The 18,519-nt window shown below is 33.3% G+C and overlaps 1 protein-coding gene across 1 annotated transcript in view; it reads right to left on the bottom strand.

The window, feature by feature from the left end:
- Positions 1-69: 69 nt before the first annotated feature.
- Positions 70-18,519, bottom strand: part of Nsun2 (tRNA (cytosine(34)-C(5))-methyltransferase Nsun2) — a 35,896-nt gene continuing 17,446 nt past the window's right edge. The window contains exons 8-13 of the mRNA XM_072520268.1: positions 12,142-12,286; positions 11,289-11,560; positions 4,909-5,089; positions 4,691-4,857; positions 2,204-2,371; positions 70-211 (exon numbers count right to left, since the gene is read on the bottom strand). Coding sequence (XP_072376369.1) covers positions 120-211; positions 2,204-2,371; positions 4,691-4,857; positions 4,909-5,089; positions 11,289-11,560; positions 12,142-12,286 — 1,025 coding nt within the window. The 3' untranslated portion in view covers positions 70-119. The remainder of the gene's footprint in view (positions 212-2,203; positions 2,372-4,690; positions 4,858-4,908; positions 5,090-11,288; positions 11,561-12,141; positions 12,287-18,519) is intronic.

Genomic DNA, 18,519 nt, shown 5'->3' with positions numbered 1-18,519 from the left:
AATACCGATTTGATGTATCTCAGTGTTATCTAATTACATCCAAAATAAATATTATAATAAAGACATATAAAAACTGAATAAAAATTTTATTTAAAAAATACATTTTAATTCATTAACATCTACTGTACAATTTCTGTTGTACTCACTACATTTTCATCTTCGTTTCCATTCACTACCTCTTCTTCATCAGATTTTTTAAACTTGTTAACATCTAAAATGAAAATATGAAGATAAAGAAAAGCAAAATCCACAGTTTTAATTCTATATTATAATTTTTCTTTATGTATAGAGAGATGCTTTTCAACCAAAAAGATTAACTAGGACAACAGCATAAACAAGAAAACACAGAACAAAAATAGAAGAACAAAAACAGCAAGAGCAAAACACAGAAATAGAATAAAAACAAGAATAATAAGATGCAAAACGTAAAACATAAGACTGTTTTAATTTCCTCACAATACAGTCATCTTGGCATATTTCGCTGGAAAACATCAGCCTCCTTGCAAGAAAAATAATTTTAACCTAACCACTCATGTACAGAAACAATTTTTACAGGCTTTTAATGAGGGACTTTCAACCGGCTTAAAAGCACCTTCGGGCAAAGGAAGGCGCCTCATTATTACACACATAGGAAGTGGTTCAGGTTTCTTACAAGGTGGTTAAGTAAAAAAGAACATTCAACATATCGACCTGAATATTGAAGCCGAACGTATTGAAAGAGTACACCGATTTAAATATCTGGGATATACAGTAAATGATAAGTGGGACCCAGACGTAGAGATTAAGATCCGAATTGAAATAGCAAGATCCAAATTCATCAAAATGAGAAAGCTCTTAAGCAACCGCCATCTAAGCGTTAATCTCCAATGGCGCGCCACGAAATGCTACGTACTCTCTACGCTACTTTACTGAGTTGAAGGGTGAACGTTAACAGCAATATCTATAAAGAAGTTGCGGCTCTAGAAATGTGGCTGTATCGACGCATACTGAGAATACCTTGGACAGACAGAGTGACCAACACAGATGTATTAAAACGAATGGGTAAAGAGGTGGAATTGTTAACAACTGTTAAAAGAAGAAAAGCGTCATACCTGGTGTGTTCCGTAATGATAAGTAGAGTCTGCTACAGCTTATCGTGGAAGGTAAGATTGAAGGTAGAAGAGGTTTGGGCAAAAAGATGAAATCGTGGCTGAGAAACTTGAGAGAATGGTTTCAAATATCAGAAGATGCGAACATAATACATGCGGCACAAAACAGAGAAACCTATCGTTTGATGGTCGCCAACCTTCGGTTAGAAGACGGCACATAAAGAAGAAGAAGAAGAAATACAATGAAAAGATCGCCAGGTACAGAGATCTGGAAATACAAATAAGGAGACAATGGAGAATTGAAAGGACCCAGGCAGTACCTATTATTCTCTATTCTACTGGTGTTATCCCGAAAACCCTAGAACACATAAAACAACTGGGGTGAGTGAACATCTTTATAAGAAATGCAAAAAGCTGTACTGCTCTAGATGTCCAGATGCGTACGAAAATGTTTGGGAGAAACGCTAACATCTAGAGAGATAACACGAAAGGGTGCCTGCCACCAGAGCTCAATCCTTTTGATACCACAAGTATCTGGAATGAATGAATATTACCCTTAAAGGAAGTGTGAGCAACACGGCTTAAATCTGAAAAATACGTCCTGTGTTGGATTAATTATTTTTTAGACCATTTTCCTCATAAACAAAGATTATAACCTCCAAATATACTAAAAAATAATTCATTTAATATCGAAATTATGATTAAAATTCAAATAAAACTTCAGAATAATGAAAATATTGTATATATAAATAATATGAACACAAAGTAACCACTCTCCACAAGCCAGTAAAAATTTTACACATTTGTGATGAGTTGTTAATCTAAATATCATCAATATGAGGAAAAACGTCAATAGTTTTAAAAGTATGTTTGGATAAAGCTTTCTTATTTCACGCATGATACATCAGTCTTTCTGAATTATTTGCACAGAATTTGTCGAAATACCGTTTTAAAATAACGTTTCAATTTGAAAGTTAAAATTTCATTCATTCTGTGGAAGTGTAAAGTTTCAACCAAAGACAATTAATTTTAACAACTTTCAACAACAACAGTCAAATTTCGATTTTTTTTTTAATCTTAGTTCGATTTATTAATTGTTCAAAAGCAATTCTTACCATATTTTGAAATATCTCCCCCTAACAATCTTAATAAGTGGACCGTATTATGTCGATCCATATAACATCTTAACGACGTAGTTCCCCTCCAACCGCTTATGTGTATCACCAGAGGATCTTCGTTGTCTTTTGTTTCTTCTTTGTAAATTAGGACACAACTACCTGGACCTGCAAAAATACAAGAGATTAAATTAATATTCTCAGTAGCCAAATTCAGCATGAATTTGGCTACTGAGAACTGTAGAACAAAACAAGTAGAAACCTGTAGAACAAAATTTCTTTGGTTGAAATGCTAGCCACACTATCATAGATATGGTTCCTCGTAGAGCCTTCTTTCAGTGCGCCATTCATTATGACGTCATATAATGTATTGAATGTTTCGAGAATTATTTCATGTAATTATTGACGAATCTGACAGATGCCACGATCGCACTTAGTCACAGGTGAAAATCTTATGGCATTAAACTACTATTTTTATTGCAAGATTGCCCCACATGATATGGGGCAGTAAGAGGTTACATTTGAGGGCATGAATTTTGCATAAAAATTCGTCCCCCTCCCAATACAAATTGACGTGTTTTCTTAACTTTAAAAAAAAATCTTGGTTTGTGAGTTTCTGGGGGGATCAAATTTTCGTTGGAACACACTGTATATATTAAATAACGAAAACAAATACTAATTATATCACTTTAACTAATGTCTCTTAGGTTAAACCTTGTGGTAAAGCTGAGCAGTTTATAGAAACTGTATAGTTTTCGTGATCTCTGTAGAGTTGTGGGCATTTCCTTACAAATGTTTTAAGTCCAATGCTTTATCCACGTTGGCTTGCACTCGGTGAGGATGTGTTACACGGTCAGGTAAACATTGCAATAGCCTCAAGTTCCTAAGGACATCAATAAACCATTAATAAGTTTGGTGTGGTTAATTCTGAGTCTTATAATAATGAACGCTTCTGTTCTAGTTAGTCTTCTAGTACAGGGAGAGATGCCCAATAGACGATTTGAGTTCGTGAAGATTTGTTTTTTTCTTTTGCCAGTTATTCTTTATTGACTTTTTGAAAACGAGTTTGAAATCGTTAGCTAGTTGAATTATAGTTATTTCAGTACTACGGTTGGTAGCTTCTTTGTCAAAATAATCTGCTAATTAATTACCAGTAATTCCAGTATGAGAAGGCAGCTATATGATAGAGAGTGTTACATCGTGAGCAAAGATTTTGGTAGATGCCATGAATGTTCTGAAACAATGTATGATTTTGGTAGATGTCATGAACGTTCTGAAGCAATGGGTGGTCAGTGAAAAGTGTGTTGAAAATCACTTTTGTAGACGCTGTATGTTGAGGGTTACCGAGATGATCTTATATGTTCATATTTAGTGGTGACTGCCAACACCAGTGATAGTTTTAGAAACATCGCTAAAGAAAATTAAATCATAATGATTTATTTTTATTATTTGTAAAAAGAATGAATTCTGCAAGTTCGTTATAGAATTCTTTGCAGAAAAGCTAACCTTTTTCGATAAACTTTAAGTTGTTGAAGCAGTTGCTGTTAAATATTGAAATTCCTCGAATCTTCTGTTGTTTCGGCCAATACCTTTTTCTTGCTCAGCTTTTCCCTTTTCTGTCCCTTCTAATCTTACCCAACGCACACCGTAACATTTTCATTTCAGCTACCTCCATCTTCTTTTCCTGGATCCTCTTTCCTTTCAGCTCTACCCCGATTTTTCAATCATAAAGTACCCCGCTCATTCGGTTCCAGTTAAACCAACCAGCCCGTATCCTGTGGAAAATTTCTCGATCTAGTGTCCCATTTTCCGTCATGTAGAAGCCAATGTATTTAAATTCTCCTACTCGTCCTACCTTTTCTCCAAATTCCACTTCCTCCAAACTACATATACTCCGTTTTCGACCTGTTAACCTTAAGTCCTCCTTCTTGAATAGCCCTTCTCCAACACTCTAATTTCTCCTCCAACATTTCTTTGTTCTCCTCTACTAACACGATATTATCAGCAAAGAGCGTCCATAACAAGATTAAATAGGTAAGGACTCGGTGAAGAGCCTTCATGCAAACCAACCGTCATTGGAAAACTTTCGGTCAATCCAACAGCAATCCTTACTTTGGTGTATCTTCCTCATACATATCCTTCACGAGCCTTACGTACTTTTCAGAAACCTATTTCTCTCTCATACATCTCAATAGCTCTTGTCTAGGAACTGTGTCGTATGCCTTCTCAAGATCTATAAATATCAGATATAGCTCTTTTTTCTTCCCGCTGTATTTCTCTATTAATTGTCTCAACATAAACAAGGCATCCGTTGTCCTCCATCCTGGCATAAACCCAAACTGTTCTAATATCGATGTCTCTCTCCCTAACTTTTGCTCTACAGTTCCCCCCAAATTTTTATTAATTTTATCCAATTTATCCAATATTTCAGCCAATATATTATCGTATAAAAAATATAATAATGAAATATAGCAATTCTGCACTTACTTAAATTCTCTACCTGATTTCTAATCTGCTCAGATAGATCTGCAATCGGCGGTGATTTCTGTGGAGTATCATTCATCAGAAGAGTTATCAGATCGTCTTTAGGAATGTACACTTTTCTATCATCTCCGATATAAGGATATATGCTTTCAAGACCATCATTAGCTATTCTAGAAAATCAATAGGTTTTAATAAAGAATGACATTTAACCAAGAACTTACCTAAATGCACATTTCATATTTTTGTTATCACAACGCACAAAAGCTTTAATGCCCGTGTTGATGAATTTAACAATTCCTTGATTGGATATTACCAAATTTCTGACAGCATCAGATGTAAGGTATATGTTCTTCTTTTTACCAACATGGCATCTTGTTAGTAGGCACTTGGAGTCGAATTTATCTACAAATTTAAGAGACTTAGATAGGAAATTAGAATTTCGAAACAATACGTTAGTTCCTAAGTTTATTATGCGGTCTAAGTAGCCAAGGGTAAATTATTGCAGCTTGAAGTTATAATTTTTTTCAAAAAGAATTATTATAACGACGAAGCATTACCTTTTGTGTTTGACTTTGTGGGGTAAATACATATTTATAAGCTAATAACAATAACATCCTAAACCCTAATTGAAATTTTAATTAGACATATTCTAATCCTCGAGGACATAATACGTGTGTTTTTACTTAATTCGTACAATTGATTGTAATTAAGATTACATTTTTGACCAACTGGAATTTGACGTTTTGATTTCCACCCCGAAAATCGTTTACAAATAGATTATATAAGAATTTTGTTGAAAAGTGTATAACCGCCAAGTTGAGATGCGAGTTAACATAATATACATTAAGTTCAATACTCAAAATCTTGTGGTCTTTACGTATACAACTATTAAATTAAGGGTTCATCAAGTAACAAACGAGGAAGTGTTAAAAGAACTGGAACCGAACGTAAAAATTTCCTATTTGGCACATATAATGGAAGGTGATAAATATTCTTCTTCTCGTGCCACTCCTATCGGAGATTGGAAATCATCATGGCCACTGCGACTTTGTTAGCAGCGCGCCTAAAAAGTTCAATCGAACTACACCCGAACCATTCATGTAGATTACGAAGCCACGATATTTTTCTTCTTCCCACACTTCTTTTGCCCTTAATTTTGCCCTGCATGATATTTCTTAAAAGTTCGTACTTTTCACCTCTCACAATGTGCCCCAAGTATTCCATCTTTCTAGTTTTTATCTCATTTAGAATTTCGCATCTTTTGTCTAAAGTTTGGAGTACTTGCGTGTTAGTGACGCGGTCCATCCATGATATTCTGAGAATGCGCCTATAGCACCACATCTCGAAAGCTTCGATGTGTGATAAATATAAGATATTAAAATTGATTTTAATGGGTATGGTCGAAAGAAGAGACCCAGAGAGAAAGCAATATTTATGGATACGAAATTAAAAGTTTGGGACGCAACTGGACAGTTGGTCAGTTGCTTCCATAAAGTCCTCGTAGACACACCGTCTCAGGACTTGCAACTTCAACGTGGAGTCATATGTCGCCATGTTACCTAATCCAACGGTAACTTTAACATCCTAATAATTTATAAAATATAATGTAAAACAAATGTAACTAATTATTTGTTAACGGGTTTTTACCCATGTATTTAGTGGCTACATTCATGTACTCCTAGACACCGATGATGGAATTATGGATTCCGAAAACGTTTTGTCTAATACAGCCCGTTTGGGTTTTTAAAAATATATACCTTTTACAAAGGATTTTAATAAAAATTTTTTTAATATATGGTATACAGCCAAATACAGGAACGTAGATTCCTTGTGGATTTTCCTTTAATAACCACCATGAATAAGCAATTATTTATTGCTTTTTTAAACAAAATGCAAAAAAAACTCCATACTCGTTAAGGAGCTTGTTCTCCATAATTAAATATTTTAAACAATATCATGATCATGGAGGGCCACGATAAAAGTACATACTGTAAGAGGAATAAGTAACAATACAGCGATGTTTATATACAAGAAATTGATGTACAAGAAACAAAGTTCTGTAAATCCCTACAACTTTAAGAGATACAAAAACGTTAGTCGTTATGAATATTTTGAAAAGTAACAATTTGTTTGGTATTTAAGTAATACACTTTCTTTTATGTAAATCTAACCTTTTTGGTGGTTGCAATTTTTCATCAAGTATCTCTGAACAGATAAATCTATAGTAATAATAATCGTATATATTCATTATTTAAAATAATGTCAACAAACTGTCAACGAAAAATTGGATATCATGCAACGAATCTACAACGAAATGGCCTATATTAACGTTCTCACACCCTCAAAAAATGCACTGGAAATAGTATACCCATGTGCTTCCAATAAAGTTGTTAAGTAGTTAATCGCAGACATACGGAGAAAAATTGGCAACATTGTTTTCAATGCGTGGTTCATTAGATTAGAAAATTGAAATCGTGCAATTACGAATAAAATAATTTTATTCGTAGATAGAGCTTCCCTATTCCCTATTATAATAAAGAAATTATTATTTTCATTGTAGAAGCTGTTCGAAATGAGTTCCCATAACGTCAATACAGGCTTGAAGACGGTTTTCGAATGATGTATGTACTTACGTTTGTAACCTTTGTGGTGTTAACATTATAAAATGCGTTTCTAATTCTGACATTCATGTCATTAATTGTTGTTGTGAGGTCCACAGTACACTAGATATTTTATAAAGCTCCAGACTAAGAATCGATTTTATTTAATTCTAGTGATCTAGCTGGCCAATGAATTGGTTATTCTCCTTCTACGAACCTGTAAGGAAATTTTTCATCAAAATTCACCTTGGATAAGTGCATTATGATGAGGAGGCCCGTTGTGTAAATACCGTAATTATTGGCGGATGTTGGGTGGCACGTTGACAAGTAAAATACGTAAAAATGATTTACTAGAAACTCTAAATTTTCGGTTTACTGTTTCCTCAAAGAGGAAAGGGTCTATTAAATAATTACCTACAATACCACCAAAAGTTTAAGGACTAACTAGTCGGATTCTTCGTAATTACGTGGTACAGATTTGTTGTGGAATAATAGTGGAAGTCATGGCGATTGATACACCGTTTTTGTAAAACACTGCTTCATCTTCCAATAAAACAAAATCGAAAAAAAAGTTTTGTACAATTATTTTTTTGTTGTACCCATTCGCATAAAGCTACCCTTCTTTCAAAATCATTCGCAGTCAATTATTGATGTCGTTGGATGTGGTATGGGTATACGTGGCGTCTCGAGAGAATTTTCTGAATACAGTCTGTCCCAAACCCTTCTTTCAGTGCGTCACTAATTTTGACGTCATATAGGATTTTAAGAATGTCGAGAATTATTGCTTGATATTTTAGTTAAATTTGACAGTTGCTGGATCGTAATCTCTCTTTTTTCTAATTGAAAATAATTTAATAATTTTAATATTAGTCTTTGTTCTTTCTCGATATATCTCGGCATATTTAAAATATTTTTATGAGAATAAATACAAGATTAAATTTTCACTGTAAAATGTCTGATAATTGTTGTGAATTTATTAAAAGGTTCAATATTTATAACACTTACGAATTTATTTTATTTTTTATTTATATTAACTTATCTGACAATAATTTATATATATATATATATATATATATATATATATATATATATATATATATATATATATATATATATATATATATCCGAACGTAACAATTAAATCGCGAGCGCGTCTTTAAAATCAACTGATCCTCCATATAAAAACGTTTTGATTTATATAGATAAATTGCCGTTATCTCGAAAAGTCGAACACCCTCTAGACTAGACTGAGTGGCAGCAAACAGGTATTTTCGCATCGGCGGGCCTCCAGAAATTTCGAACTGGTGTTTTTATAGCATCATGTGTCAGGTAGGCATGACCTAGAAAATACTCGAATGAATAGCATATCAGTAATAAACATATTTACCGTTTTTGGGTCAGAATTTATCGTAACATAATACTAACCTGGAATGACAATTATCATTTTATCAGTTGACATTGTGAAAATACTGTCACGATCGAGAAAATCTGCGTCAAATTATATTTATGCGCATCATTGATTGGATATCTATTTAGCGTATTCCAAACTCCAACCAATTATACATCCGTAAGTAGAATTAGCTTTACGATAAATAATTTTCTAAGTTCTATGTATAATTTGTATAATAATCACAGACTCACGTTTTTTTCTGTCACCTCTAGCTTAATGTGTTAGAGAGAATTCGATCAACCATCACGCACTGAAAGAAGGGTTTGGGACGAACTATACATTCGTAACAAATGGCTTGCTCTCTTGAAATATTTCGAATACTTGTATGAAGATGCAAGTAACAGAAGATTGAAGTAACATTCAATTTGGGTTTTTTCTGTTGTAACCGTTTTTTTAGACTCGTAAATACTGAACCATTGTGATTGAATATATCCATTATACAGTATACCCCCAAAATAAACAGTACTGAACTTGTAATTATTTTATTGTTTTGAAAAATACATATTATTGGCACTTTATAACATGTTCTAAATAAGCTTCTCCTCTCTCAAGACAGACTTCATACCGATATTCCAGATTTCTCGTAATGTTATGGAATAAAGGTTGTCTCAAGTCCGCGAAGAAGTCTCTAACGGCATCCTTTAACTCATTGATGGTTTGTGGTGCTCGTTTAAAAACGGCAGTTTTAGCCATGCCCCAAATATTTGCGTCTTGAGATGTTAAGTCTGGAGAATGTGCAGAATAGGGGAAGTTAGTAAATCGTGAAATGAATTTGTTTAGAAATGTCCCTGAAGAAATTGACGAACTGCGACAGCAGTATGGCAAGTTGTCCCATCCTGCTGGAAAAATTGGTCTCGAAATGCCAAATTACGTGCACGACAAAATTGACATAGATCAGGGATAAAGCGTGTTAAAATTTGTATGTATATACCTCTGTTGATTAAGTGTGACTTGCCTACCATTTTTTTCGATAAAGTATGGACCAATGATTCCGTGTCCCAAAACTGCACACCAGACACTCACTTTTGCGCTATGTAAAGGAACTTCTTGAACTTCATCTGGTCTGGCAAAGCCCAGAAATCGATTTGTGCGACGATTTACATGGCCTAATGTGCTTCGTCTGAAAACACATACATTTTTCAAAAATTCAGGATTTTCATATTGTAATGCAAGAATTCTGGCACAATATTCCCCTCTACTGTGATAATCCCTGGGATGCAATTGTTGATGTACCTGAATCTCATACGAAAATGCACCCAGCCCCTTCAGGATTCTTTGCAAGGAAGTTCGTTTTAAGCCAAGATGTAACGCTGTTCTTGTCTGGCTGGCTTTCGAATTTTCCAAGATTCGCTCAAAAACACATTCATGGTTATTGTTGTTGTTAACTGTCCTGGGACGTCCTGAGTTTCCTTTTCGTTGGCACAATACATTACCTGTATTTCTAAACTTTTCAACAACCTTCAAAATTGCAGCATTCCTTGGAGAACGTTTATTAAACCGTTGGTTGTGTAAATTGAAGACACACGTATTGCAGACTTGCACTATTATTATATTATATTATATATTATATTATTCAGTACTGTTTATTTTGGGCAATACTGTATTTTGAAATGCTCTCTTATTCGTTTGCCGAAGATATGGACATCGCGCATGATAGACTCTTGCTACAACAGTTCTTATAACATTTACCTAATATCCACACCATGTCTACCAGTTCTTTCCTTTCAAAATTCATTGTTGACTGTTAAAAAATAATTAAAATCCATGACAATGTTATAACAATTTGATTTAAAACTGAATAGTCAATTTGTAAAACATACCTTCATAGCAACCTTGATTTTAAAGATATAGGAAGTCATTTCGAATACTTTCTACAATAAAAACGGTAATTTCTTTATTTCATTTTTTATGCTTTAAGATATTTGTAAATAGTAAAGTAAATAAAAATAATAAATTTAATTCATAAAAGATCCCCTTTTCCACTACAATTTAAAATATCACTCTAAAACTATTAAGTATATACATAGGAAATACTGAGAACAAATTAAACTACATTAACTTTTGTTTATGATGGTGATATAAAATACAGATTAAAGCATTTAAAAATACTGAGCAAATAGTGAATTTGCGTTTTTTTGACTTGCCCTGTATTAGATAGCAAAATCAATAATTTTTATTAGTTTTGACAGTTATCTAAAAACTATGGCTACAACAGGTCATTGCTTTTGTACTTCTTTTCAATTATACAGGGCGTTGACCTTATTAAGATTTGCATTGAAATTTGGTTTTAACTTTATGACTGTATAACACAAACAACTTTGTATTCTTGTAACGAAGAAATGAACTGGATTTTTAATTTAAAATAAATTACAGGATGTTTCATTTAAAAAACATATCTTTGATACGGTACAGTGTTATGATTTTGGTAACTGATTTTAAAATGTGAAGCTTTCAGCTACCTCCTATTATTGAACATAACTTTTTTTAGTATCTTCTATATTAATAGATATAGCGGACTTTGTCGCAAAAATTGATCACCCTGTATAGTTACCTGAAACTTGGTAAAAACTTTTAATGTCATTCCACACAGGCTCATCATCGTTGAAAAAGACGAAAGGATCCTCTTTATAAACATCCTTTTTACGCTTTTTTCTCTGATTATGAGGCAGGTTATCTTCATTTTCACGTTTTTTAGACTCCTGTACGTCCTGATCTTCCTGTTCTCGTACTGTTGATTTGTCCTTCGCAGTTAACGGTTTAAGTTTTCGTAAGACGGCTACAAAAAACGCACCGGTATTTTGTTGATGGGGTAAAATTCTTATGCTACAATTAAAAATTGTCTAAATAATTACAATATATTTAAACATATGAATTTTATTTGGTAATTATAGCATAGTTCAACATTCTTAACCATAATAGTATATGCAATCTAAATTGATTAAAAGTAAAATATATGATTGTTTAAAACACCGGATATCCAAAATTAGCATAAATGTCAAATAATTAAAGGTTGTTGCTCATTTTCGAATTGTAGTTCTTGATCATTAATGGTCTTAAAGAAGCAGCAGTTTCTAAATAAATTCTGATAGTACCAGCAGGTTTCCGAGTTTTTCCGAAGGAAATTCAGTCCAAACCCGATCATCTAGCGATTTGAAAACAGTGCGTTAAAATAATTTTTCAGTTCATGCCTATGGCCACCTTGTAGCCACGATTTAAACTAAAAACAGTAGGCGAAGAGTAGTAGAGAAGAATCCAGGAAGTTGCTGGTTCTGTCACAACTAACTCAACCACTTTTTTTTCTATAAAAAAAAAACATTCACGCGACTAAAATTTTATGTAGAAGTGGTCAATGAGCACTTAAAAATACTTTTATAAAAAAAAAGGTTAATAAAATATACTCTTACCATCTATTTAGTTTAAATTTTTCCCTATCTTCGGCCTTTGGAGGAAACATCTGAGGTCTGATTGTTGTCTTCCATTTTTCATCAACTTCTTCAAACGTTTCGTAAAATTCCAAGTTTCTACTCGACACTAACCAGTCTTCCATGCCTTAAACATAAAATAACATAAGAACACGAAGAATTTTTACATTTTTTATAATAAAAAAAATAATCTGGCACTCGGGAGATTGCCGAAAAAAGTGCAAACTTTTAAAACAGGCTTGAAAAATATCTAAATAGTTCTGCACTACTGCATTCAAACCATTTTCTCAAGTTCTTAAGCCACGATACTATCTTTGCCCTCTCATAACATGGCCTAAGTACTCAATTTTTCATTTTCTCCTAGTCAATATTATTTCAGCTTCATTTACTATTCTTCCAGTAACTTCTGCATTATTTGACAGTCTTTGAGTCCTTGATATTCGTAGGATTCTTCTGTAACACCAAAATTCAAAGGCGGCTAACTTATTTAGATGCACCTGTTTTAATGTCCATGCTTCCAAGCCTTATAACCTTATATCCCGACAACAAAGAAACTTTTTAAGCTTAACGAATTATGCACGTACTATTTGAATACGTGTCTTAATTTCTTTGGTTTGGTCTACATTTGATGTTATCCATGTTCCTAAGTACCTATTTGTAGGTATCCACACTCTCAATTACAAGTATCCTCAACAATCAATTGGATGTTTGCATCTGCTGATTTAATCATGATCATGCATTTAGTTTTTTTTTTCAAATTCATCCTTAGTCCGTATTCATGACAGCATTCAGTAAGTCGTTGCATTACATTGTGTAAATCATTGCTATCCGTCATTATTACTGTATCGTCTGCAAAAAGATATAATTTTCATATCACAACTGTCAATATTTTTGCTTTTTAATATTTCTACAAGCTTTTTATTTTGAACCTTATCAAATGCCTTTTCAAAACCTACAAAACATAAGTACATGTCCTGATTCATATCCATGCATCTCTGGGCCAGCATATTCAAGCCGAACAAAGCATCTCTTGTGCCCATACCATTTCTAAAGAAAAATTGTCTGTTATGAATATCAAATTCAAGAGTTTTAACAATTCTGCTGTGTATTATATCTTCAAAAATATTTTAAGTGTGTCTCATTAAAGCTGTTGTTCTGTGATCTGAGCAGGATATCGCACTTGACTTTTTGGGTATTGCCACAAAGGTCGATTACAGCCATTGTCTGGGAATTGTTACAGTCTGATATATTAGATTAAAGAGTTCAACCATTACATCAATAACATCTTCATCAATGAGTTTTAACAATTCGATGGGCACATCATCTGTCGGAGAGCCACCTCTCTTTTGCCCCTCGAATTTTCTTTCTGATGTTTTTCTGAATTACTTTGTATTTATTCAGGTCTTTTGCTTTATGTTTTCTTTGTTCTTCCATAAATTCAAGAATTTCTACTGTCATCCAAGGTTTTGTATTTTTCCCAAGTGGTTTGAGGGTTTCTTTTCCAAACTGACACAAGGGCATGTTAAATTTTTTTAGATTCTTGGTCAATAGTTAGAGTTTCTTTATTATCTTCTTTGACTTTCCTTAAGTTTGCGTTTATTTTAAATTTCCCCATATGTGTTGTCTTGTTTGAGCCGCCTTGTATCCATGATTTTCTTGGAGCTAGGATGCTTTACATTCTTTAGCTTTACTCTTATCGACAAAACAACCGGATTATGATCTGAGAATATGTCTGCTCCTCGATGAGTTTTGGATGATATTATAGAATTTCTATATCTTCTGTTGACGATAATATAATATATTTGATTTCTGACTATTTTCTTGTTATTGTCAGCTAGTGACCTTCATATGTATCATAAACATCTTCTACATTGATATATTTATATATTTTGACTAAATCCCAAAACACATTTAAAATAGTTATACTTATTTTCTTAAATTTACTTAAAATAACCATTAAATGTAAATTTAACTACTTCTTTTAAATGATTAGTGCTTAATTCCATTACAAAAGTTCATGTAAATAATTCCATAGGGTTCTTACACACCAAGAGGAACTATGTACCACTGTAAGGTTTAAAGGATCTACGTTTCAAGAATTATTCACACAGAAGGAGAGACAGACAACACCACGATTTCAATATGGATACTGAATAATTACAACTAATTTATGAAAACATCGAAATCGAGAAGAATACATGAAAAATTAAAGAGGTCAATAAATAAATATGCAATTTATTTTTATGCTTATGACTATTAAATTATCACCCATTTTTTTCGCGTGCTTCGAGCCAAATATAATATACAACTTACATTATTAATCGATTAATTATGTTGACGCCAAGTTGAGATTTCATCTTCGTCTAAAAAACGATATTTTTCTCAAACCTGCGTATATTAAAATCGAGCTGCCCCAGTCGATATGTTAGACTATGTTAGAATAGCTTAATTACTATTTAAATGGGAATAAGCCACAATTAAAGGTTAAAATACGTTTATTGACGTTTCAATTTCCACTTCGGAAATTGTTCTCAAAATACAAACATTAGAATAGCTTGTAGCATGTTTCTTTTACCCTGTATAAGGTCTTCATAAAATCAGCCAATCCAGTTTCCAGTAGCCAGTTTCCCGCTACACGTTTTATATCATCGGTCCATCTAGTCGGTGGTCGTCCTCGGCTTCTTTTATAGGTTCTGGGCCTCCATTCCATAATACGTCTTGTCCACCGTCCATCTTGTGTTCTGGCTAAGTGCCCTGCCCAGTTCCACTTAAGCGTCGTGGTTCTTTCGATGATGTCTTGAACTCCTGATCTTTGCGTGATTTGTTGGTTTGTTATGTGGTCTTGAAGGGTCACGTTCAGCATTGCATGTTCCATGGCTCGTTGTGTAACTCTGAGTTTATTCGCAGATTTTTGCGTGAGTGTTAAAGTCTCTGCTCCATAAGTTTGCACAGGCAAAACACATTGGTTATTAACCTTATTAATAAGGTCTTACATGTATATATTCAAACGAAAGTTTTTTTATAAACATCTCAAAATCTTTGAAGAAAAACACTTTAGTGTCTCTTAGAAAAACAATAAACAAAATAAACATGGATTGTTTACACAACCAAACTGCCTTCTATTAGAGTTTTCAATCAAGACGGCAGAGGATAACAAAATAAATGACCAAGAAGAGAACTCAGAAATGAATTACTCACTGATTCTACAAACAAAAACATAATGGGAAATAAGCGGAGAGGTTCCGAGGACTTGTATAATGCTTAATGGAAAATATACAATGAGCCAATTTGCTGCAGTACAACCGGTGTAGAACAATTGGGTTCCAATCCTTTGCATAGTTGTTATCGTGAAATATTTTTACCTGCACTAATATGCACGTGTTCGTTCAGTCTATTTGAAGATTCTGATAAACTAGTAAAATTACTATTTTGTAATGAGTGATAGATAATTATCCACCCTTGTCTTCCTTGTCTTGGAAAGAGCGACAGTTTCAACGAGCGGTAGCGACAGTTTCCTGAGTTTGTAGTACTTCTTCTGTAGAACTTCTTCCCATACTTCAGATATATATATATATATATATATATATATATATATATATATATATATATATATATACCGTACCCGCCACGCTAGTAGACACACGGGCACATTGAGCTGATACAATCCTGGGCCGAAACACTTGTTGCACTGTTTATGCCGAAAAGGGGACAGCTGAGAAAAGTAAACAATGAGACTAGCAAAACTTGCTTAGTTAGTTTAATTCAGTTCAATGCAGGTCGAGTATTTGTAAACAAAAGTGCTATGAATATGTTTTGTTTTGATATTATTTTACTCCTAAAACCTATCAGAAAAACAATTCTAATTTAATATAATTATTTATGTCAATTTAACAAAACAAAATGCGTCAAATATTAATGATACTTTTCAAAAGTTTGTATTGTAAAATATGTGTACTTTATACTATTTTAATAAAAAAAAAATATTTTCGAGGTGATTTATTTTATACTAAATTACAAGTAATTAATCCAAAAAATATGAAAATGGGCTTTCTGATAAGTTTATTTTTTGAAACAAAAACAACGAAATTCTTCCAAACTAAAAATATAATTTAAGAAATATAAAATAATACATAAATATAAATAAATAATACAAACAAAATATTTACAAAATATGCTCAAAAAGTCCACCCTCCTGGGCAAGGCAGTAACCCAAACGGTCATAAAAACTTGACCGTACATTAGCAAGCGTGTTAGGGCTAATATTTTGGAACGCACGTTCAATTTTTAATTTAAGTTCTTCCAAATTAGTAGCTCTGTCATGACCATAAATGGATGATTTGACGTGTCCCCATAAGAAAAAATCATTGGGTGACAATTCCGGTGATCTCGCCGGCCACAAGATAGTTCCTTGTCTTCGGCATATTATTCGATTTGGGAAGGTAATCTCTAAATATCGCCGCACCAAAGAATTGTTATGTGCAGGGCACCCGTCATGTTGGAACCAGATGTCATCAAATCTGTCGCCAGCGATTCTACGAATTTCCGGAACAATTTGCTGCTGTAGTAGGTCCAAATACTTTGCTCCAGTTAGGTTTCCGTCTATAAAGAATGGTCCAATCATATTATCTCCCAAAATTCCACCCCATACGTTTAACTTTCGGGGATACTGTGTTCGCACTTCGAAAAAACGATGTAGATTTTCCCGAGACCAATAACGTACGCGGGATGAATTATGACGATTTAGTAATGGAAATGTCGATTCATCCGTAAAAACAATATTTTTGAGAAAATTATCGTCATGGTTAGCCTTTTCCATTACTGTTTCACAAAACAACATGCGTCGAATATTGTCATCAGGAAATATTTCATGAGTTTTTTTGATTTTATATGATCGATAACCATTTTTCTTCAAAACTCTTCTAACTGTAGTAGCACTTGTGCCTACTACCTCAGCAACTTCATTGCAGGACATTGTAGGATTTCCATTGACACACGCACAAATCATCACTTGTTTCTGTTCCTGATTTTCATCAAAACAGGATCACGCTTGTGACTGCGAGGGTTGACGCATCCCTGCCTTTCAAAATTATTTACCACACGCGATACCGTTTTTAATGCAGGAGTTGGACGGTCTTCAAATGCATCGGCAAATAACTCCTGAATTTGTCGAAGCGTATTACCTTGGTAATACCATTTGACAATTTGAACTTTTTCCGCAGCTGAATATTCCATAATTAAAAATTTATTTTTTTAAATGGAAAAACTATTCTGAATAGTTTCGCTACCCACTTAATTCTCCGCAGAAATCAGTCATAAATGAAATGCCATGCCCTATCTGTGATCGACGACGGCTGACGTCACATGTGAGAGCGGGCCGGATTAGCCCAGTGGATCAAATAAGCCAAGCAATTAAAGTATAATTTTACTATTTGAGAGAGTGAGTCATCGTTTAAAGACCCAGAAATGCGGACAGCCGTTTGGAAATCCAGTGACGTACACTTACTTTTATTTTAACGTTAATTATATTTTATTTTTCAAATATTAATGTTCGAAATAGGCCACAATATATTTATTTACAAGTTTTTACTGACGTTTCGATCTCTATATCCAAAGACCGCTTTCAAAGATATAAATGATAGTAATATTTTTTTTATTTGTTTATTATTATATATTTTTATAATCCTATATTGTTTATTTTCTTTTTTTTTTCTATCTTTAAAAACGGAATAGAGATCGAAACGTCAATGTATTAAACATGTAAATAGATATATTGTGGCTTATGTCCAACCTTCTCCCTAAAAATACAGAATGCCACAAACAAGCAGCTATAGAAAAATAAATATATCTGTCATTTGTATGTTTGAAAACGGTCTCTTTATAGAGATCGAAACGTCCGTAAATTAAACATTTGAATAAATATATTGTGGCTTATTCCCAACATTATTTCTAAAAATACAGAACGACAAGCGAAAAGCCATAGAAAATAAATAGTACTATCATTTGTATAATTGAAAACGGTCTCTGGATATAGAGATCGAAACGTCAATAAATAAACATATGAATAAATATTTTGTGGCTCATTCCCTACATTCCCCTAAAAATACAGAATGCCACAAACAAAAAGCTATAAAAAAGAATTATTTTGCAGAAAGTTTACTGATACCAACCGGCTGTCGCGGAAGTTACGCTAAAACGTCTTTTGACGTGACCCGTCCTTAAAGAGTTACACAATGAAATTTTTTTAAAACAAATTTTAAGACAGTTTCCACGCCACCCCAGAGGTATGTCTTGTGGCGCGATACTTTTTTTAAATGGGTAATCGCCAAGAGCCATATTGTCTTATTAAATAAAATGAACAAA

Source organism: Diabrotica undecimpunctata, chromosome 1 (genome assembly GCF_040954645.1).
Source record: "Diabrotica undecimpunctata isolate CICGRU chromosome 1, icDiaUnde3, whole genome shotgun sequence".
Taxonomy (NCBI): domain Eukaryota; kingdom Metazoa; phylum Arthropoda; class Insecta; order Coleoptera; family Chrysomelidae; genus Diabrotica; species Diabrotica undecimpunctata.
Note: the sequence above shows the minus strand (reverse complement) of the source record. Positions and strands in the feature narration are given on the sequence as shown.